Below are 23075 nucleotides of genomic sequence, written 5' to 3' on the forward strand. Positions count from 1 at the left end.
TTCACCTCAAAGTAATACTTTAATGAATCTGTTTTTCTTCTTGTTTTTATTTGCTATCTATATCAACTCAGAGATAAAAAAAAAAAAAAGGTTTAGGCCGCATATACATAAATTTATTTTAGCCATATCTTGAATTGTCGAAGTTTATAAAAAAATTCATGTACATATATACTATATACCATGATGTTTTACAAAATTAAGGTCATATATATAATGCCACATTCAAGAAACAACAACCCATATGTGTTGGATGTGTATTTTTATGTATGTATCTAATATCAGGATAATTTGAAAGAAGAAAAAAAAAATCTCATTATTTGTATTATTGAAAAAATAATCTGTTATTATTTACTGTCGTAATATAACCTGTTAGGCTGTTACTTATTAAGTTATTATACGTGGTATTTTTTTCAATAATACATTTTTGATCCTTTGGCCGGATTCCCACCTTTTTATTGATCTTTATTACTTTTTTCAATATAGAGAGAGAATTCTCATGTATATCTCATTGATAGAAAACTTGTATTATCTTTCTATAGAATAAAAAAATTGATACGCCGAAGGCCGAACCGCAATAAAAGACGTTTGGGCCAATCAGTTTTCTTATAAATGGCCCAAAACTTGCGTCACCTCGACAAGCTTGTACCATGGTAAGTGAATCTATGTGATTGTGTTGTAAATCAGTGATTTCGAACGATTTGGGATTTGTATCAGTGTATCAGTACAGTGTGCATGAAAGAAAAATAACCAAACAAAAATTTAAAACAATTAATGAAATCTTGAGAAATTAATTAAATAAATAAGGATCAAATCTATGTTGTACATTGTAATTTGAGAAGGGATTTACATATCGTTTACGAGATAGAGAAAACAAAAAAGGCTAAACTAAAAGTACAGTATTAATCTTTTAAAGAGGCTAAATAGAATTTTCATTTAAAAAGGTAAAAATGAAAAATGGAGACTAATAATTAATTAAATGGAGTTAATAAAAAGAGCAAACTAGAAACCCCCAAACTCTCTAACGCAAAAAGAAGGGTCTTTATCAGGCATGTTTCCAGCGTGGCGTAAACCAAGCGTGAGTGACACGTCACCGGTAGGGTTTGTCCCAAACCTTATGACGTTAACACCACCCATGTCAGCATCATCATCGAACCCGCCAACACCTTGTTGACACGTGGCAACCGCGGAAAACGCGGCCGAACCACCGTAACGAGAACCCAAGTCGGCAGACGAAGCGGCGGCGTTGGAATAAGAGGAAGGGAGTAGAAGCGATGAAGGGTCGTTTTCGTAAGCATTAATGTCGGATCTTAGACGGTGGCCTGTCGCTACTGCTACTGCCGCGTCTGCGTCTGATACGTCTGGTGCGGTTATTATTGGAGTTTGTGAAGTGGTCCGAGAGGCAGTGAAGTTGCTTTCATTGTTGTTGGATTTCGTGCTCTTGTCGTTGTTGCTGTTTTTTGTTTCTTGATCTTCTTCGTTAACTTCTAATTCCTCTTCTCTTTCTCTTTCTTTTGATTCTTGTTGATACATTTCTTCCACCATTGGTTTCCATAAACGAACCCTAGCATTAATGAACCAATTTGACACCTGAATAGAAAAGACAAAAAAAAAAAAATTACCAATTGAGTAAATCTAATTATAATACCCAAAGAAATTGAGGGCTCCTTTGTCATGTGGTTATTTAATGTAGGGGGGGATACAAGAAATTGAGGGTCTCTTAGGGATAGTTGAAAGCTGCAAACTTTGATGTACTTGAGGAAAATGGTCCCTTTTGAGTCTTTAATGTCGATCTCTTTCTCTCTCTCTCTCTCTCCTATGTTTGTGTGGGTGTGTGTACATATATAACTTTAAACGAATCCCAAGAAAAGCTAATAGTGAGTGGAAGGCAAAACACATGGTGTTCCTCAGTCATATCAAACCAAACAAAGGAAAGAAACAAAAGCCATGCAATAGAGTCATCTCTAGCTAGTTACTAGTTAGTGTACCTCATCAAATAATTTTGGTTCATTGGTACTCATCTTCAATGATAGCTCCTATTTATCAATTATTCATATATATGTTTATCAATTGCTACATGGGTAGATGATTTGGATGATAGTTGCCAAAAACATGTAATTTGGGTGATAAATTGTTAATCTAGTTCTATATATACTACATATATAAAACCATTAAAAAATAAGTTAAGAGTATGATCATTTTAAACGCAAATCTTGATTGTGACTGGTGTACAATCAATACATTTAGTTTATGCGCGTATATGTATGCGGCTATTTCTATGTGAAAATTTGGACTAGTTTAAGATGTCACCACAAGGTTAAGATTCAACTCAACGTTAACAACTTGGTTAACTAGAGGCAAGGTATTAGATTCATGGAGATTTTTTTATATTTATATTGTATTGATGGCTGTGGAAATATATATGTATATTTATAGACTGACCTGATTTCTGGATAAACCAGTCTGTCGAGCCAAGAGGTGTTTATCTGCATCGCTTGGATACCTGAGAAAGAGACCAGAAAATGACATCACTCTATCTTTGCCCTAAACTCAATTATCTAATTTTCTTTTCTTTATATATATTTTCACTATATACGATACAATCAAGTAGACGCAAGAAAAAGTACAGACTTTTTCCTAACAAGGGCGTGAGAATCTAACAGACAAAAGAAAAGCTGATGATTACATATCATAGATCTAGTTTTTTTTTTTTTTTGCTTCAATTCATTTTTTCGGTTTTGTTTTTACTCATAAAGCAATTGTCAGAGAGGTGAAAAATAGTACAAAAACACTACTCTTTTGCTTTATTTCCATTTTTTCGTTAACTCTCACTAACAATAAAATAGCAAAATTCTACGGACACAGAACTAAAGAACTTTAGTGGTGAAATAACGAGAAAAGATGTACTCTTTCCTCAGCTTTTTTTTCAGAATTTAATTCTTTCAAAACGTAATTGATTTATATAATAATGATTATTAATGAGAAGTAAAAAAAAAAAAAAAATTGACTTACGGGTGAAGGAAATGCTCGAAGAGCCAAGCTCTAAGGATATTAACGGAGCGTTCAGGCAAACCGCGTTGTGGCCGCCACGCTTCTTGTTCCATCATACCCATTTGGTGAAACGCACGTTGCTGACGTAAACTCTGTTCTAGTAAACGCAACCGCGGAGTTTCGCCTTTAGTTAATCCGGAAGAAGACATTCCCGCTCCATCTTTGTCCCCAAGAAGTTCACAACTCTGCTTAAGCTGAGCTGCGACCGCATCTTTAAGACATCGAAAATGCCTCGACATAGCTTTTTGAGCCAATGCCGTGTATGGTAACGCTGCACCTTGGCCCATTATTATATCGAAAGAGTTCACAACCATCTGCATTTGCTCGCAGTAATGGTTGTACCGTCGGTCCACCTGCCAACAAAACAAAACTATACATCATACAATCCATAATTATTTAATATTTGTTTTTCTCTTTTAGTTAATGTTATGGTTAACTCGTGTGTGTTTTATATTCACGTGATTAATCTCTTTTGTTCGAGTTTCATCAAATAAATAAACAAATGATATTAACCAATACGTTCAAACGAGACAATATTATATAGAGAAATTAAGGACTAGAGAATCTTCAATGTTTTCGTAATCCTACCAACAGCATATTTTATCGTATAGCATAAAATAAAATATATCTTTTAGTGAGAAAAACAAAACAAGTCAGCTAAAAAATAGAATAATTCAATTATGGGTAAACAAATAAGTAACGTCAAGGGTTAGCTTTAAGACGTAAGGGGAGTAGCTTATATGGAGAAGGAAACGCCAATTTTGATTAATCGTAAATTAGTAATTATTTAATGCATTTTTCTTTGATTAATCGATTCCACCAAACGCTAAGCATCAAAAAATTCAATGCACCTTCTCTAATACGACCGTCACACGAGCGAAAAAATGATGAAACTTTTAATTTTAAAGTAAAGATGGTAGGATTGCGTAATCAGACTCTCTACCAAAACAATCAAATAATAAGTAGTTAATCAAGAAAACAAAAGACCAATTCAGTCATATCATGTTTCTTGTTTCGTTGTATACTAAATTTTTTGGTTCAATTTGACTATATAGCAACATATTAGAGAATTTTATGAAAATTTCATGAAAAAAACAAATTGACGTAAAATGTGTGAATTAATATCACTAAGGACAAAGTCAAAATCAAGATTGGATAATTAAATATGAACTTACCTCTTCAAGCATGGTGAGTAGCTTCACTTTCCTTCTTTGATGCTCAATCCGATCAGACGCCGATAAAGGAGGATGATCCTTGATTGCTCCAGCCGACGAAGGAGAGCTGCCACCACCACCGCCGTCTCCACCGCTAGTATTAGGGTTTGAGCTGTTCTTAAGTTTGTTCTTCTTCAAAAATCCTCTTCCAACACTACAAAGCTCTTCCAACAACTCTTGCGCGGCCGTTGTGAACCTCGAGTGTCTTAAGATATTGACGGCTCCGATGGAAGAGGAAGGAGCCGTGGCAGCGGTCGGAGATGATCGGAATTGGTTTAATACTTGGTGATGCTGTGAAGAATTAGCAAGAAGAGTCTTGAATTGATTGTATTGATGATGATGATGGGATGATGCGTTAGAAGAGTTGGATCCGTAGTAAAGGTTTCTATACTCTTCAGCTTTTGCAGCAGCCTCTAGAGACGATGAGAGAGATAAGGACAAGCCTCGTCCACCGCTGTTTTCCACGTGGATGGTCCCGATCTCGGTTTGGTTGTTGTGATGATGATGGTCGGAAGAAGAAGACTGCCACGTCATCTGTTGGTTATGATGATGATGATGTGGAAGCTGATGCATAGACATATTATTATGATCGTAGCTCTGATGATGATCAGTTGTTGTTGGTGGAAGTAACATGTGAAGAGTTGAAGAATTGTGGTGGCTCCTTGTGGTACTTGTGGAAGACGGAGACGTCGGTGGTTGTTGTTGCGGTGGCGGTGGATTCATCAAAAACAACTGCATGGCGGCGGCAGCTGTGGCGGTGGCAGAATCCGTAGCATTCATGGCCGGAATATTCTGATGTTGGTCATCAAGCAACTGCCTATTTGACCGGAAAGATTGGGCGGCGTGGTCGAGATCTCTTCTTCCGCGGCTGCTTCCGGGGAAATTAAACATCTCGGATAACATTCCGGCAGTTTCATAGACCGGAATCCCACTTCCTCCGGCGACTGAGGATTCCTCGTCCATCTCTTCTACCCTTTGATGTTCTTGCTTCTGCTGAGCTATTAAATTAGGAGAATCTGATCGGTCGAATCCATTAGAGAAGCTGAAGATTCCTCCTTGGTGTTGTTGATGATGATGATAATCTTGGGACATAGAATTATTGTGATGAGTCTTCAAAAGAATTGTAGAAGTAGTAGATGAAGTTTTAGCTATTCCCATATCAATACTTCAATCTTCTTCTTCATGATATGTTTATAAATATCACCTATCGGATCCTGTAATGATTCAGACAAAGAATTCAAAACATAACTCAGAAAGAGAGTCAACTAGGTCTTATACTGTTTTTTTCTTTTCATCTATTGATCTATATTATATCGACATCATCTATAACTGATGAAGCAACACACATAGAGAGATGTACGTGCGTATGTAGCTATATATATGTATGTATGTATGCAAAGAGAGAGCAGAAGAAGAAGAGAATTACCTTTGGGAGTTTGTTGCAGAGAAGATAATTGAGCTTAGGTATCGTTTTCTTTCTCTCTCTCTCGCTTTCTCTTTTCTGGACTCTCCTTTTCTTTGTTACTAGGAGTTTATTCAGCATTTTACAAAATATAATAATAACAAAACATATATATATTAGAAAAGGAAAAATATGATAGAGAGAGAGAGAGGTCACTCTTCTTTCTTCTTCGCCACCCTTTTTAAGCCCACCAATCTTCTTTATTAATTATAGTTGGTTTCTTTTTTTTAAAAGAACAGCTGTTCGTGCAAAAACAAAATCCAGTGATTTCTTTTTTTAACTGTGGTTTCTTTGAAATATTTTATTTTCAACGATACGGTATTAGTGGCAGGGCCGGCTCAAATTTTTCTTGCACTTTGTGCCAAACATTTTTTTCCTCCTAATTTACAGGTCTCATTTGTAGATTTTCAGTATTTTGAAGTTTTTTTGTCAAAATATGAAACATTGATGAGCCTAAAATCCTTATAATTTTTTCTAAAATATTGTGATATGGTGCAAATGCACTTTGTGCACTGGGTCAGCGCCGGCACTGATTAGTGGGAAAAGTTCAATAGGATTGTAGGATAAGAATTATAAGATTTTTTCTTTTTTTTCACGAAATGTCGGCTGCCATCAATAGTTTAAGAAAGTGTTACAATGTCATATCTCAATGATACGAACCACCACCATAAATATTAAATAGTAATACTGTCGTGACAAAATATATATATATATATACTATATATTAAGATACTGTCATAAACATATTTCCGGTAATACCCTCCTCTGTGAACTTTCTGATTACACTGGATAACTCCAGAGAGGGTCAATTAAGTCTATTTATACATAAACTGGTTATTGTTGGTGCGTAGCTTCATAGTCCTCATGCATTTGCATAGGCTAGACCTTTAGTATCAATCAGCAATATAATTTAAAGTCTACAAAGTTATTTTAAATGTAGCTTACAATATACATATAGGGTCTTAAATAACTTGAAATACCATAAATTTCATCGTATAGCAGTCAGTATTCAGTCATAGCGAAACAGTATTTACCTAGTCGTATGTTTAAAGACTGTTTGTTGTCTATATTAATTTTAAAATAACTTTCCTTACAACGAGAATATGACTCTTCAAAAATTCCGTACGAGTGTCGTAATCACTATACCAAAACAAATGAGTGTCATGTAATCAATTGATTCTAAGTTCTAACTACAAATTAATCATGACTTAGAATCGACTTTTCAATGAAATTAAATGACATATTAGTTACATACTATTAGTTAGCTCTTTGTAATGATCACATAATCTCTCACGTACATAGATACCAATACTATGTTAAATAAAATGTAAGATGTAAATTTTGACAATTAGCTCTACGTACGTGGGATTATGTGATCATTGTAACATATATTACATTTTAATCTTACATATGCAAAATTTGTAAGTACTCATGCAAAAGTATCACAATCTATATATATATCCAAACTATTTTTCTGACCATCGCTCTTGTAAGCATATATATATTATTACTACATGAGGTTCGAGTACGATGTAAGTAGGAATGGCTTGGAGGATAATGTAATGAATTTTCGTCTATGTATTTTGTGTTTTCGGCGTATAAAATAAACAATATAAGATGAGAGGTCGCACGAGCGGGACGTGATGTTTGGCACGTGTGAAAGGTAGGAGGAAGGATCAGAAGTCAAGTGCTCACAATGTTAATTACGTTTGTGTGTGGGGATAATCTATGAAAACCGATGAAATCGACACATAACCGTTTTTTTGGTTCAACAGCTTTGAGATCGATCGAGTACATGAGTTTCTTTTTCCGGTATGGCTCTTAGTAGTCTCTAATTTGAACACCATAGTTAATACGAATATTGGGATTTTTTTCTTAAACTGACGACATATTTCGTATCACGTCTGTCTTACTAAAAAAATAGCATTCCCAAAATTCGAGTTGTCTTGCATATTCCTATCCCACAAACGGTTAGAGACATATTGGATTTTGCACCGTAGGTTTTAAGTCCATAATGGGATAAATAATAAATGTAAACGTCGAAAGCAAAAGCATTAGTCCACTTATATAACATATACATCGAGCTTTTGTTTATTGTGTGACACCATGTGGGAATCTATCATGTCAAATTAATCATATCATTTTTACTTTTGCCATAGTTACTTCATGTTGGGGTAATTAATAAAAACTAGTAAAAGATAAATCCGAATGGCTTCTCGTCGGTACAAAAAGATATGACGAAGAATGAAGAAACGTAAAAATTCATAATATGGTTTTATTTTAAAGCTTAGCTACAAAATATTTTAAGTTCCAACTACAAACCTGGAATGGAAACTGACAGCTCAACCTTCAACCCTCTCCTACCGATATTTTTTTCGATTTTATTTTGCTTTTATAATTTATATAAATGGTTCTCTTTTACCAAAAATATTTGATCGGGTACGTGAATCTCTCACGTGAATCCCATCCTCCGTTCGCACGTATGCACCACCATCCGTTACTTGCCGAACCTTCCTTTTTGCGTACGTGTGGAGAGGATCTCCTTCTTTAGGCATTTATACTCTTACCCACCAAAGCCAACTTGTAATGGATCCTTTTGCTCTGCTTTTATCATAATATCTCCAATGGTGTCAAATTTGTCTAATCTTCAACGTATTTATTAGTGTTTTTCATTTTTATTTCGACACGTTTGTCATTTCTCCACCTGACATGAACATTCATCATAATCTCGTATATTATTTTCATTGATTTCTTACGCATCTTGAAAACCAAAGAGCACTTATCTATGTAATGTGTTTTATTGTTATTGATATATGTTTATGTTTTTTAGCAACCTCGTGCGCTGGTAGTTTTACTGGTGTGTTTTGGGTTCGAGTCATGCGTCAACACAAAAGAGACTAATTTACTTGCTATGACCATTACTCCAAAAAGAATATGGACGATCGAAAAGCCCGTATAACTCGTCAATTAGAAGAAGGAAATGTTTGCTATCAAAACTCACGAATCTATAATTAAGGAAATATTTGAACAGTTTGTTTAATCGACAACCAAGAGATATTATGAGTATGTAGAATCGATAAAACTAGAGTACATTATAGGTTTTATTTGATTTATATATGTGGTTAGAAGATAACAGTCACCACTTTTCTAAAGGAAAAAAAGAAGAAGCTTTGATTAGATAAAAGCTTTTACAAGGACTCATATATAGGCTCATAGCCACGTAGGTTTGATTTATTGTCTTGTCAATATATCATATAGTTTCATATCCATCAATCGTCGTCATATGAAATTCTGGACACCATTATGCCTCATGGATTTGAAAGTCGTCCGAATTACATTCTTTTCACCTAAATATTTTTGGTAGTGTTTGCAAATAGTGATTTAAGATAATAAAATGAAAATAAATTCCATTCCGCCAATAAATACCATTAGCATTTACTTATAACAATTTTAAACTAAATTTTATGCAAGAACGAAAATCAGCAGAATATTAAACTCCCGTTGCATAGCTCCAATATAGATGGACGATCGCCACCATTTTAGTATGAAGACTAGAATTAGCATACACATAATAATAACTTTCATAGGTAACTAAATCATGTCATGATTGGGAATGGACAGGATAAAAAGAGAAAACTAGATGAAATTTGTTTTTGTTTCATTCTTAACTCTATGCTTCTATTTGCTAAGAAGTTTCCTTATATAAAAACTAATAAAGTCGATTAGAAAGACACAAATTAAATTGAGTTTTGTTTACATGAGTAATGGGAGAGGGAGTTGTGAAAATGGCAGTGATGGTCCCTTCTTATTCCATTTCTTGTCCTTTTGGTGTCAATCAAATTGTTCCTTTAGTCTTTATTTTTTTATTTTATTTAATTGGTTTATAATATTTTCAACTCTTTTTCTCTGTTTTTTACTTTTTACAATCGCTTTTTAGGCACTGTTATTTTTACAACTTTAGTGTTTTTTTGTTTAAAGGTGCGACCAAACAAGCTGACTACTCTCTTTCAGATTGCCTTTGAGAAATTGTGCATTTGTTTGTGTTTTTAATACAAACATATATATACATATGTAACGTGTGTGCATGAAAACTATAAAAATCTAGTAGGAATCATGACATTTTTAAAAAAATCGTCCACTATTACTATCTCAGTGTATTTAACTTGTCTTTTCAAATTTCGAATAATGTTACTTCCCGTGAGTTATTTGCGAAAACTTCGGTGTAGATATCACCATGAAGATAAAAAAAATGAATCTGAACAAGGTGACTAGTTATTAATGATGTAAACGTAATCAGACGAATGAATTTCTGTTTAATGATCAAATTAACATTGAGTCTTAAAGAGACTACAATTATGCACTAATTAACTTCAGTTTAATTTGGGAAATCCTCACCTAATGATGGTACATCTAACCGTTCATATTTTCTCTGCGAGCAAACCACAAATACTTCATGTATGTCCAAAATCATCACGCTTTAATGGGAAAAAGGTAGGGGCAAGAAATGAAGATTTTTTTTTTTTTTTTTGGTATTTTTATTCTGATTATATATATATATAGAAAATCCCAACATCTCAGCGAGTTATATTGATGTGCCACACATGACTATGACTAATAATAGTAAATGTAACTGTAACTACGCAAGAGAGTACTGTATAGAAAATGACCATAGACTTGGCCAAATAGAATAAACTATTTATATCAAACGAAAGAGATTAAAATGTTGACAATTTAAGAATATGCAGTGCGAGCCTTTTTATTCTTTAAAGGTTTAAGCTCGACGTTCTGTTTGGTTGTCTGATTTTTTTTACTAACAAAAATAATGATAATCAGATTGCATATATCAAAACTCGTACTAGTTGTTCTTTTGCGCATGAATTAAGACTATGGACCTCGAGCCAAAATATCTTTCATCCAATTTTTATTTCTCAATATGTAGGTACAAATATGTACTATAGAAAATATAAATATATGAACCCATATTAGAAATTACCATATACAAGCTATAGTGTCTGTCTCATTGGACATAGAGATGGTTAAATAAAGCAAAATATGGCATCAAATGAAGAAAAACAAAAGAAGCAAAATGTTATTATGTGCGAAGGTCCAAGGGACCAACATTCTCATGGTCTACTGGCACCACATTTTTTCAATATTTATCTTTGCAAATTCATTTATTTATTAACCTTAATACAAATCCAACAACCTCTACAAAACTCATATCATTTAGTTCCTTGTCTAGATTCATATAACACCAATAATTAGCCAGGACCATTTTGTTATAGCTACCTTTTTGGATAACTTGACCATTTTATTACAATGTTTTGATAAATATAAATAAGGGTAAATAATACATGGGAAAATATTATACTAACACTAATTTAATTCTTTATGTAGGGTCATAATTCTAATATATATAAAAATCGTTTTAAGTCTGATAGATGAGTACACAAGTAACATTTTTTTAATTAATAAACATGTTTAGGATATATCTAAACTTATACTTGGCAAATTGAATTATGATGAAATGAGTTATATAGGTAATGAACGTTTTCGGACTAAAGTCCCATGGGAGAAAAAACTAAAAAAAGGTGAAATCAATCACACCGTCGTTGTTACCTACACCTAACAAATGATTGGTTTTATATTTCATTATATATATTTTTTATCATCAGATTATTTATTTTATAAATGAAAACTTGTACTAATAAATAGGAAAATAAATGACTAAAGGCTTTCACAATTCACATCTAAAAAAAAAAAAAATGGTCCTAAGGAACGCAAAAGACATATAAGTGTTGATTGGTCCACCTGGAAACCGGCAAGGGGCGGTCATGGCCACGTGGGATTTGTGGTCCATGTTGGGATCAACGTGTCTTATTCTGCCACGTGTTTTGATCAACAAGCGTGACAGCCTGTTTCACATCACCAAAGAGCTTCAAAATCTTTTTTTTTTTTTTTTTCCTTTAAATGTTTAAAATTTATTTAGGAGAATAATAATATGGTCGACGAGAGGAATAAACATTAAACACGATTTTTCTAGGGAAAATTATAAATAAAGGATATTTTTCTAAAAATTTGGTCATTTACACTTTTTTTGAAGATTGTCAATTGTGACGAAAATACCTCTACTAGTAGAAATAGTGAAATTTTTAGGAGTTTGAACAAATAAACAAACAGAAAACCCATGTTAGTATACAACTGTGAAAAAAAAAATTTGAAAAAAAAATGTTTTGGGTGTTAAAATCAGTTTGTAAATTACTGATTTATGGTCTAAATTGTTTAGAATAGACTTTCTACGATTTTTTCTCTTTCTGAAACATTTAGATTGTTCATTCTACAGTTTGTAAATGTTCTACAAAGTTTAGATGGAAAATTTGTTCTAAAAATTTCAGAACCTGAATTTTGTATGTTATACAAAATTAAGAATATGCATTCTACGTTTTTCTTCATTCTACATCAATTCAGAATTCGTTTTCTACGTTTTACCCTATATACTAAAACAAGTAGAAGATATATCATAGAAATTTTTAGAATTTATAATCTGTAGAATTTATAATCTGTAAACCTTAGAATACCCTAAAAATAGAAAGAAAATAAATTAAATAAGGAAAGTGAATATTTTTAAATATTTTTTAAATATTCTTAATTTATGGTTAAGATTTCGTAATTATTGTTTAGATTTGTTCTAATACATTTTAGAATGCGTATTCTAAATTATTTAGAAGATAAACAAATTAAGAAAAATCGACATTATACCTTAACGTGATCGGTCACCATCTCTTCCACCTTCCACAAAAGCTTTCACTTACCTGTTTATGATGCAAATCTATGTTACTTGTGGTGTATGGACACTGGATGCCAAGAAGGAGTGGAGATTTATTGATGATGAAGAAAAACGTGCTAGATTACTGACTTTGCAACCCACTACATCTCTTGAATAGTTGAAGGTTATGGTTTCAGAAGACTATGAAATAGAGCAAAATATGTTTGATGTGGAATTCAGTTATCTACTCACAGAGGTTAAAGTTGATTGTCCTCCTGTTGTATTTACAAATGATAGAGGTATGAAAAATTTTCTTGCATATCTGAAAAAAATAAACATGATTCGGTTTTTTGTTACATTCAAAAGAGTAGTTGATGGTGATAGGAGTAAAGTCCAGTTCGATCTGAATAAGTTCCCAGCTGATAGTAGTGATGGTTGTAATGTGGAAGTTGATGTGGGAAAATCAGTAGGTATTATTTCAAGGAATTCACCTAAGCTGACTAATGATGTATTAGAAAAGCGTACTGATGCTAATCTTGGTGATGCTGCTGTTTAAAGTTGGAAGATTCAATGGTAAAAAAGGGTGAATATTTTGAAGGGTTTTTTCTTAATTTCTCGATCCCTTTTGTTTTCTTAATTTGTCGAGACAAAGTCACAATTTCATTATTTTCTCAAGACCCATTACGAAAAATTAGGCCCACTAGACTTATTTTCTCAATTTTCCTTATTTCGATTTTTACTGATTTTAAAATTTCAGGAAACAAAAAAAACAACAAATTTTATCTGAAAATATAACTAAGGGTATAATTGGCTATTTTTATATCCAAAACCTTATATAACCAAACTTTTCAAAAAAAAGTGTAGATGGCCAAATTTTTGGAAAAAGATCCTTTATTTATAATTTTCCCATTTTTCTATATACAGAAACTTTTTTTTTCCAAAATAAAACCTTTTCTTTTGTCAATTATTAGTATTTAATATTTATTATCTGTTCTGTTTTCACAAATGTTCTGTTTTTCTATGAAGATTGAATTTATGTAGGCCCATAATGTCTTGTGTGTCTGAACTCTGAAGATTGAATTGTTTTTCAGACTACAAAGAAAATATCCAAGCCCACAAATGACCTGCGGAGCAAAATTATGATTTTCTACTAAAATGGTTCGCGGCCCAAATTACATTATGGGCCTTAAGAAGCCTAGTTGTATTTCTGGCAGTTAGGTACGTGAATAAAGTGAAAAGAAAATATCCAAGCCCACAAATGACCTGCGGAGCAAAATTATGATTTTCTACTAAAATGGTTCGCGGCCCAAATTACATTATGGGCCTTAAGAAGCCTAGTTGTATTTCTGGCAGTTAGGTACGTGAATAAAGTGAAAAGAAAATATCCAAGCCCACAAATGACCTGCGGAGCAAAATTATGATTTTCTACTAAAATGGTTCGCGGCCCAAATTACATTATGGGCCTTAAGAAGCCTAGTTGTATTTCTGGCAGTTAGGTACGTGAATAAAGTGAAATTTCTTAGAAGGCGATTTGATAACTTTGATGACCGATTTGTAACAAATAAGTTTGTCTGTTGCCTTTTAATTCATTGCTGGCGTAAGAAGTGAGTAGCACACAATATAAATGAAATGAACGTCACTTGGTTCAACTACTACTAAAACAATCAAAAAAAGAATTTACTAAAACAACAAATCAAATACTTTTAACCAAACCTAATTTTGATAAATTGCGGTGGCATAGTAAAATTTTGGCACCTAAACAGCCAATTGATTGGGTGTAAGCACGTTTTTTTTCTTCCCCACATATATGATTCTTGATTGAACCTACCGGGGAATCTCTTTGATTGACCCTTATAACGAAATTATAAATCACAATTATTCACAACCACAAGGAGACTGCAATGTTACAAATTCATTAATCTATCATTTAGCTGAAATTATCCATATATATAATATTATTTGTCCATTTTCATTTGGTCGTACTCTACTTGTATGTAATAATAATGCATTAGGTTGAGCTAAACAAAATTAATTAGATGACCTTTACCTACTAAAACAATCTTCAAGTTGTGTTAATTAGAGCGAGAGTCAAAGATTGTGTGTGTCACTCACTAGTGGTAATTGCTTGTAAACATCAACTCTTTAAATTTTTTTGTTCAGACATTTTGATTTCTAAGTTTTTTCTTCCGCAAAATAATGTGATTAATTGTTTTTTTTGTATACAAGTGCCCCACTTGCTTGACCTTCCCAACCAAAAAAAAAAAAAAAAAAACGTAATTTGTAACCATTCCCATTCCCATCATCTTCTCCATAAAGTTGTTACCTTTAAGTGTGTTCTAATGGAGATTTGTATTTTTTCTTCTTCTTCTTCTTCTTCTTCTTCTTCTTCTTCTTCTTCTCTCTCTCTCACTCTATCTTGTTTCATTTATTAAGCTTTCTTCTTCACGCTTTTTAAGATAATTAACAGTCACGGGTCCTTAAAATAAAAAGGTAAAGTCTTTTGCTTCGAATTCAAGTGTTCTCTCTTTCTCTCTCTGTTTCTCCTCTGTTTTTTGCTGTCAATTACTAATAAAGTTCGAATTTTTTTAGGTTGATCGAGAGAAGTTGAAGAATCATGACTATTATGTTTCGTTTTTGATCCAAAGGGTCATCTAATTTTGCCAATTTTGTTCCAGGTAATTTCAGATTTCTCTATAACTCTGTTTATGACTTGTCTACTTAGATTCTTTTTCTCTCTAACAGTAATAGACTTAAAGAGTCTGTCTTTAGAAGCTTCATAAAGATTCATTTTTTTTTTCTCCTGGGTGGGTGGGTATTTAGAATGTATCTTACTTTCTTATGAGCTACAACAAATTTGTTAGATTAGGTTGATTGGAAAATTTGGATGAGAATGATAGCTCAATTCTATTTTTAATCTGGAAATTATAAAAATATGTGTCTTGAGATTGTTTGTAATAAGCTTCCTACTTTTGTTCCTTAATTATATAATTCAATATTCATTATTTTGGTAACCCTTTTTATCTGGTGCAATCAATCTCTATAATACCTTTCTTTAATTGCTCTCTGTTTCGTTTGCTTACTTCTTATGTCTTTGCATATTCTTGAACTGTCTTAATACTTGACTAAAGAGAAAAAAAGAAGATAAGATTTGAAATCTATGGAGTTCCTTCCCTTATTTGGATACCTTGAAATAGTGTTTCTATTTGCAGGTAAGGCATTGTTGTTGCCAATGGGGTGGCTAACTAAAATCCTTAAAGGTTCTAGCCATAAATTCTCAGATGGACAATGTAACGGAAGATATAGAGAGGATAGAAACTTGGACCGTCCTCGTTATTCCGCGGTAAAGGAAATGTTTTTTTTTTTTGTCTTTCTTCATGATTTCGTATTTGGAGTGTTATCGAACAAGTGAAGATAAAAAGGTTTTTTTTGGAATTCTGTTTCAGGATGGATCTGATTTTGACAAAGAAGAAATCGAATGTGCTATTGCACTTTCTCTTTCTGAACAAGATCATGTCATTCCACAAGATGACAAAGGAAAAAAAATAATTGGTAAGGTTGTTTAATCGTGGTTGGTATGCATAGAGAAAAGAGAAGAGAGAAAGTTGTGTGAAACTGTAGCTTGCTAAGCTGTTTTCTTAATGTCTTATTTTGTAGAATACAAATCTGAAACCGAAGAAGATGAAGATGACGATGAGGATGATGATGAAGATGAAGAATACATGAGAGCTCAGCTAGAAGCAGCAGAAGAAGAGGAAAGACGGGTAGCACAAGCTCAAATTGAGGAAGAAGAGAAAAGGCGAGCTGAAGTTCAACTAGAAGAAACAGAGAAACAATTAGCAAAAGCTCGATTAGAAGAGGAAGAAATGAGGCGTGCTAAAGCTCAACTGGAGGAAGACGAGCAACTTGCCAAGGCCATTCAAGAAAGTATGAATGTTGGATCTCCTCCTCGATATGATCCAGCAAGTATATTTCAACCATATCCCTTCCTCATGCCATCTAATCACAGGTAAATGGTTCAAAAGTACATTACTATCCATTTCTTAGATTCAGAGACACTATCATCCTCTAGGTAGATGGCTCATAATCACATCTGCTGCAAGGAGTAATTTTTGTTTCTTTGTTAATCTTCTTGGAGGATATGCGCCGGTTGCCAAGCTGAGATTGGACATGGAAGGTTTCTGAGTTGCATGGGTGGCGTTTGGCATCCTGAATGTTTCTGCTGCCATGCATGTGATAAGCCCATCATAGATTATGAGGTACCAATACATTTCGTTTTTAAGTATTATTATTACATTGTTCTTGAATGGAGTGAAGCTTAACTAGTTAAAGCGTTGTTTTACAGTTCTCAATGTCAGGAAATCGGCCTTATCACAAATTATGTTACAAGGAGCAGCATCATCCTAAATGTGATGTTTGTCATAACTTTGTGAGTGATTTCCAACTTTTACAAATCTCTATATTTCAGTTAAAGTTTACATAAAATTTGTTCCAGGTTATACAAAACTTAATGTGTGTATGCTTAATTTTAACGCCTCTAGATTCCGACAAATCCAGCTGGTCTTATTGAGTATAGGGCACACCCCTTTTGGATGCAAAAGTATTGTCCTTCACATGAGCGTGATGGAACTCCTCGGTGTTGCAGTTGTGAGCGAATGGAGGTCAGTTGTTTGTTATATCTGTTCTACTAATAGGAAAACAAATTTAAGAATCTGTTTTTACAATTTGATGTTGTTCTGTTTTTTTTTTGGGTCATGGTTTCAGCCGAAAGATACAAAATATCTCATTCTTGACGATGGTCGGAAACTGTGTCTTGAATGTCTCGACTCAGCCATTATGGACACTCATGAATGCCAACCACTGTACATTGATATACGTGAATTTTACGAAGGCTTACACATGAAAGTGGAACAGCAAATTCCTATGCTCTTGGTGGAGAGATCAGCTCTAAACGAAGCTATGGAAGGAGAGAAACACGTAAAAACTGCTATTTACTGATACTACGTTGTTTATACTCTCTTTCTTTCGTTCTTGCTCATTCATTTCAACCTACTTTCATATAATTTTGCTGCAGGGACATCATCATTTACCTGAAACTAGAGGACTTTGTTTGTCTGAAGAACAAACTGTGACCACGGTATTCCCTCTTCCAGTTTTTAAAGCAGTAACTTGATCTTATTTAATGTCTTTCCATCACAAATTGCGTTTAAATAAGTAATTTTTTCATCTAGGTGTTAAGGAGACCAAGAATTGGGGCAGGCTACAAGTTAATAGACATGATAACAGAGCCTTGCAGGCTGATACGCCGTTGTGAAGTCACTGCAATTCTCATTTTATATGGACTTCCTCGGTAAAAAAGAAAAACACTTATCAACTCACCCTTAAACCAATGTTTTTTCTTTATAAGACATCTAAAATATTGTGTTGCACTTGTACAGTTTGTTAACTGGGTCGATCCTTGCTCATGAGATGATGCATGCGTGGCTTCGACTAAATGGTAATTTGAAGAACTCTCCCTTCTCATTATGGGTGAGCACTTGAACCAAAATGGAAATATCGATTAATGATTGCTCTTTGCTGTTTTGTTCTCTGAGTAGGGTATCCAAATCTTAGACCAGAAGTGGAAGAAGGCATATGTCAGGTTTTAGCTCACATGTGGTTGGACTCTGAGACTTATGCTGGCTCTACATTAGTAGACATCGCATCTTCCTCTTCTTCAACATCATCCGCTGTGATCTCTGCATCATCCAAGAAAGGTGAGAGGTCTGAGTTTGAGAAGAAACTTGGTGAGTTTTTCAAGCACCAAATCGAGTCAGATTCTTCATCGGCATATGGGGATGGGTTCAGGCAAGGTAACGCGGCAGTTCTTAAGCATGGTCTGAGGCGAACCCTCGACCATATACGCTTGACGGGTACATTTCCCTAAAGGGGATATATAAACTTTAAAGAGAGAAGAAGAAAACAGCTCTGTTTTTGTTTTTTTTTACTTTTTAGAGTATACTGAAAAGAAAAAGAAGCAAAATGTATAGGTTCTCCAATACACACAATTTAAGAGTCACAAAGTTTCCACTCTTTTAAGTAAAAATTACCTACATATTATGGCTAAGGCTTCCATGAACTTTCGCATGGTTCCAAATTCTAAATAGGATGACCGTTGCACAATTCTTTTTTTTTTGTTTCTTATGGAATATGAAGCAAGGTTATGTAGGATTTGATTAGTCACTAATTTCTCTATTCGCAAAGATGTGTGTTTGTAGAAGCTTAGCTTATCAAAGCATGAGATAGAAGGAGAAGATTCTGGAAGCATGAAGACTTTCTATTATGAAGATAAAAGTAAGTTTTACAAAGATTGTTAATTTCTCATCTATAAAGAAAAAAAGAAATTAACAATTTAGAATTGGGAATTAGCCTGTTGTATGGTATGGTTAGGTCCTATTAGTATAAATAAAGGTGTTGGGTCTTGAGAGAAGTTCAACACTTCATAGATTGAGAGATCCTAGCGTTTGAATCTTAAGTTTAAAGAATAGTTTGAAGATTCAAAAAAGGCTATAAGGAGGTTTGTAAGATTCTTAGATCTAGGTTGTGATCTAAGAAGAAACCTTGTAAGAACTTATTTTCTAATAAAGAGAGTTGTTTGAATCCTTGCGCGATACTTTTGTATTAAAACCACATAAGTCTTGCGTTTTCAAATGTCTCGTAGTTTAATCTATAGGTACAGAGCTCTCTGTTTTCTCTTAGTATTGTTCTGTTTCCCTCAACGTTTTGCCACCAGAAACCTACCGGAGGCGGAACAAATAATCCACGTCAGCAACAACACGTGGCATGATTTCTCTCGTCTCGTAAACGTCCAGGTTGGTAGCCACGTCAGCGGCGTGTCCGAGCTCAAAAGGTACCTCCACCGTTTCGGTTACGTGGGTGATGATGGCTCGGAAAGTTTCTCCGACGTGTTCGATGGTTCTCTCGAATCCGCAATCTCTCTGTACCAAGAAAATCTCGGTTTACCGATAACCGGGAGACTCGACACGAGTACCGTCACTCTCATGTCGTTACCGCGATGTGGCGTTAGCGATACGCACATGATCGTCAACGACGACGGTAATCACACAACGGCGCATTATACGTTAATGAACGGTAAACCGAAGTGGAACCGCGACACGCTAACCTACGCTATATCGAAAACACACAAACTCGATTACTTGACGTCAGAAGACGTCAAAACCGTTGTTCGGCGAGCTTTTTCGCAGTGGGCGAGCGTGATTCCGGTGAGTTTCAAGGAAGTCGATGACTTCACGGCGGCGGATTTGAAGATCGGGTTCTACTCCGGGGATCACGGTGACGGGTCTCCGTTTGACGGTGTTAGCGGGAAGTTAGCACACGCATTCGCGCCGGAGGACGGGAGGCTTCACTTCGACGCGGGGGAGACATGGGTAGTCGACGATGACTTTAAACGAGCTCCCGAGCTGGCCTTCGACTTGGAGTCTGTGGCGACTCACGAGATTGGTCACTTACTGGGGTTAGGACATAGCTCGCAGGAGTCGGCGGTTATGTATCCGAGTATGAGACCGAGGACTAAAAAAGTTGACCTTACGGCTGATGACGTGGTAGGTGTACTGAAGTTATATGGCCCGAACCCAAAATTACGGTTGGATTCACTGACACGGTCGGAAGGTTCTATTCATAACGGCTCCGTATCACTAAGATTCTTGTCGGGGAATTTTATCGGTTATGTTCTGTTGGTTGTCGTTTTTATTCTGTTCCAATAGGTAAATAGGACATAAAAAAAAAAAAAACTGTGTTTTTTTTCAAAAAAATTATTTATTTTTTAAATAGGATAATTGAAGGTTTTTAGGAAAAAGGATAAGTTTCCATTGTCTTTATGATTAAGGAAATTAGTATTCTCTGATTAACTATTTGAGTTTGTGTATATCATTATCTGCAAAAATTGAAATATACTGATGTTTATGCACTAATATATAGATTGGTCCTACTTCTAATGACACTACTAGTACATAGTTAAGGTTGATCATGACCTTTATAATTGTGTTCCTAAGCAAAATATTGTATTTATTTTCAATCATATGAAAAAAGCACAAGTATTAATTTGAAAAATATAATCCCATTTTAGATGTTGTATCATAAAAGCCCAGTCCAAGATAATGACTGAAAACCTAAATTTTCAAATGGAAGGAAGGAAGAAAAAATAAGTTGGTTTCAGTTCGAACCAAACCGGGGTTTTATGATTATGAAATCGAATGGTTAATTTGGAGAAACCAAGAAGAGATTTGATCGACTAGGTTCGGTTTTTATAAATAATTTTTTCCCAGACCTATTTAGTAAAACCTCTTCATTCGATTAGAAGTTAAGGTTTTGACTGATCAATGTGCCTGAGACTCATTAAGCAACGTTTTCATGCATGCTAGGCCATTCAAAGTCCCACCCTGTACTGCATCAAAACAAAATGCATAAGATCCACTAAAGTTTCTTTCCCTCTCAGTCATTAAAAAAAAAAAAAAAAAAAAAGAGAGATGAATGCATGAAAGAGTTCTTTTTACCTCTACATTAGCAGCGAGCACACGGAATGAACGCAAGAGCCAGCTGTCGTCCTGCAACATCAAAACAAAATGCATAATTAAGATCCACTAAGTTTCATTATATCTATCTGTCATTTAAAAAAAAAAAAAAGAGATGATTGCATCAAAGAGTTCTGTTTTACCTTTGCACCAGCAGCTAGCACACGGATTGAAAGCAAGAGCCAACTCCAACATCCCTGGAATTTTCTCACAACTCCGAACCACAAAAACCAGAATCCAGAGACATAATTAATTAATCTCTATTAGTATACAGAAAATGCAAACTAATTAATGAGTAGTGGAAATTGAATAAGAGTACTCACCTGCCACTGTTTGGCAATACGCGAATAAGACCACCTTCTCCTGTGGTTGGCTTGAAACTCGTGAATCAGATTAGGATGACAAATTTTGGTGATGAAACTTGTCCATCCTTCTAAACCATCTCGGATCTGCTGCTGCACAATATAAGAGAATTAGAAGAAACTTAATTAATTAAACCCTAAATTGTAATTGTAACAAAAAAAAAAACAACAAAAACAATAAAGAGCAAAAGTTGCATAACCTGTTGTGTGATCCGCCCGCACACACGCTTTGGACGAGAGAAGATCCCGTGAAAGTGAAACCCACAGCAAAGAACACCAGAGAGATCCTAAAACACAAGAGAGACAAAAGTAAGTTAAACCAGAAACTAGGATTTTCTCATCTATTAATATAGCAAACAACAATAAGCAACCAACAAAAATGGCTTAATTAAGAGCCTGAGTGATTGAAGACTAACAAAAATGGCCATCTCCTTGGCAGAAGAAAAGAAAGAAACAACATAAACAATGTTTATTTACGAATCAGATCGATCCCGAAGTGTCTTTGTAAAATTCAGATACAAGCCAAAGACTGGACTACTGAGAAACAGAGGAGGCTTGATGACTTACGACGAGAAAAGAGGAAAACGAAATCGAAACCGAAGAAGAAGAAGAAGAAGGGCGGAGTAGGCGGTGGTTGAACAAGAGACGCGCCATCATGTTCGAGAATTAGGATCCGTAGAGAGATTTTAGGGTTTTGAGAAACAAACCGTGAGATGCTTCGCTCCGATCAAAAATCTTATAAACTTGCGGATTAGGGTTTCACCAAGGTTATGAGTGATGAAGGGCGGAGAGAGATTGGCTTACTTCGTCGTGGATCATCATCTTCACAAGACATTCGCAGAAGAAGAAGTAGCAGCAGCAGAGAGATGTAATTTTATTTTGTTTTCTCAAGTTAAGATGAACAGATGAATGTGTGTGACCCTCTTTATATAAACCGCGGAATAAATCATTTTAAATAAAATATTATAAGTAAAATTTTTGTTAGAGATTTAAGATTTGTAGAAAACAAAATATGTAAGTAAAGTTTTTTTCATTTATTTTTTTGTAAAATATGTTTCATCTGTGAAATATTTGAATTTGGAAAAGAATTTTAAGATAGTGTAAAAAATAACGCAATGAAAAATGATAAAAGTGATAAATAAATAAATAATTTTTTTTTCTTGTTTGTGAAATGTAATTTACTTTTAATAAGTAAATAGGTTATAAAAATAATAATTAAAATAGTTGATTAAATCTTTTATTTTTTAAAAACTAATAAAAAAAAAACATTGGCTCATAATATTTCAATGGCATACTAATGTAAATAATAATGAGAAGTAGAGTATTTATTAAAAAAGTACATAAGCTATATGAGCGCGACACCTCAGTTTTGTTGGTGAGAGTATTTGTCTATTAATATATAGGGGATTATTTATTATTATTATTTTTAACCCATCTACTATATAATCATATATATAGTATTTTTTAATTTTTTAATTTTACATATTCATAATATTTTAAAATTATAATATTTTTAAAAATATGAATTGAAGTTCTTCTTACTTTAATAATATTTTGTTCACTTACTATTTGTTTCAGGTTGACCCAAAAAAATATTTGTTTGATTGGTCTACAATATCAAATTAAAGCGTAAAAAACCAAAACAACATATTTGGG

At 34.0% G+C, this 23075-nt stretch overlaps 2 protein-coding genes, 1 long non-coding RNA gene and 1 pseudogene across 6 annotated transcripts; 2 read left to right on the forward strand and 2 right to left on the reverse strand.

The window, feature by feature from the left end:
* Positions 1–779: 779 nt before the first annotated feature.
* LOC104729490 (BEL1-like homeodomain protein 2) lies at positions 780–5945 on the reverse strand. Of its 2 annotated transcripts, XM_010448431.3 has the most exons (5): positions 5689–5945; positions 4224–5476; positions 3010–3401; positions 2440–2500; positions 780–1587 (listed from the first exon to the last, which is right to left on the reverse strand). In XM_010448431.3, exons 2-5 carry the CDS (start codon positions 5418–5420, stop codon positions 1000–1002), a joined length of 2238 nt encoding a protein of 745 aa, XP_010446733.2. In that variant the 5' UTR covers positions 5421–5476; positions 5689–5945; the 3' UTR covers positions 780–999. The 2 variants fall into 2 exon arrangements, with proteins under 2 accessions (XP_010446733.2, XP_019089796.2); XM_019234251.2 differs by lacking the exon at positions 5689–5945 and having other exon boundaries at positions 4224–5686.
* Positions 5946–14547: 8602 nt separating this feature from the next.
* On the forward strand, positions 14548–18649 carry LOC104729491 (protein DA1-related 1-like). Of its 3 annotated transcripts, none has more exons than XM_087478825.1 (13): positions 14548–14980; positions 15080–15165; positions 15700–15830; positions 15934–16039; positions 16145–16496; positions 16626–16746; positions 16833–16916; positions 17029–17148; positions 17252–17464; positions 17562–17624; positions 17719–17837; positions 17926–17984; positions 18085–18649. In XM_087478825.1, exons 3-13 carry the CDS (start codon positions 15720–15722, stop codon positions 18411–18413), a joined length of 1677 nt encoding a protein of 558 aa, XP_087334951.1. In that variant the 5' UTR covers positions 14548–14980; positions 15080–15165; positions 15700–15719; the 3' UTR covers positions 18414–18649. The 3 variants fall into 3 exon arrangements, with proteins under 3 accessions (XP_087334951.1, XP_087334952.1, XP_087334950.1); XM_087478826.1 differs by having other exon boundaries at positions 14597–14980; positions 15685–15830; XM_087478824.1 differs by lacking the exons at positions 14548–14980; positions 15080–15165 and having other exon boundaries at positions 15626–15830.
* Positions 18650–19082: 433 nt separating this feature from the next.
* On the forward strand, positions 19083–20250 carry LOC104733112 (metalloendoproteinase 1-MMP pseudogene; annotated as a pseudogene).
* A 333-nt stretch (positions 20251–20583) lies between these two features.
* On the reverse strand, positions 20584–21614 carry LOC147930105 (uncharacterized). Its single transcript, XR_015573993.1, has 3 exons — positions 21201–21614; positions 21040–21090; positions 20584–20925 (listed from the first exon to the last, which is right to left on the reverse strand). It is a non-coding gene; the product is annotated as an uncharacterized LOC147930105 (long non-coding RNA).
* Between the last annotated feature and the right edge of the window lie 1461 nt (positions 21615–23075).

The sequence above is a fragment of the Camelina sativa genome, chromosome 12, assembly GCF_030686135.1.
Source record: "Camelina sativa cultivar CO46 ecotype springtype chromosome 12, ASM3068613v1".
Taxonomy (NCBI): domain Eukaryota; kingdom Viridiplantae; phylum Streptophyta; class Magnoliopsida; order Brassicales; family Brassicaceae; genus Camelina; species Camelina sativa.

Coding starts and splice junctions, on each gene's coding strand:
- LOC104729491 (XM_087478824.1), top strand. CDS start 15,648: ATGGAGTTCCTTCCCTTATTTGGATACCTTGAAATAGTGTTTCTATTT. Junction 16,040..16,144: donor CAAAGGAAAAAAAATAATTG/GTAAGGTTGTTT, acceptor CTTATTTTGTAG/AATACAAATCTGAAACCGAA. Junction 17,149..17,251: donor GCAGTTGTGAGCGAATGGAG/GTCAGTTGTTTG, acceptor TCATGGTTTCAG/CCGAAAGATACAAAATATCT.
- LOC104729490 (XM_010448431.3), bottom strand. CDS start 5,420: ATGGGAATAGCTAAAACTTCATCTACTACTTCTACAATTCTTTTGAAG. Junction 2,501..3,009: donor TTCGAGCATTTCCTTCACCC/GTAAGTCAATTT, acceptor TCTCTTTCTCAG/GTATCCAAGCGATGCAGATA. Junction 1,588..2,439: donor CTGGTTTATCCAGAAATCAG/GTCAGTCTATAA, acceptor TTTTCTATTCAG/GTGTCAAATTGGTTCATTAA.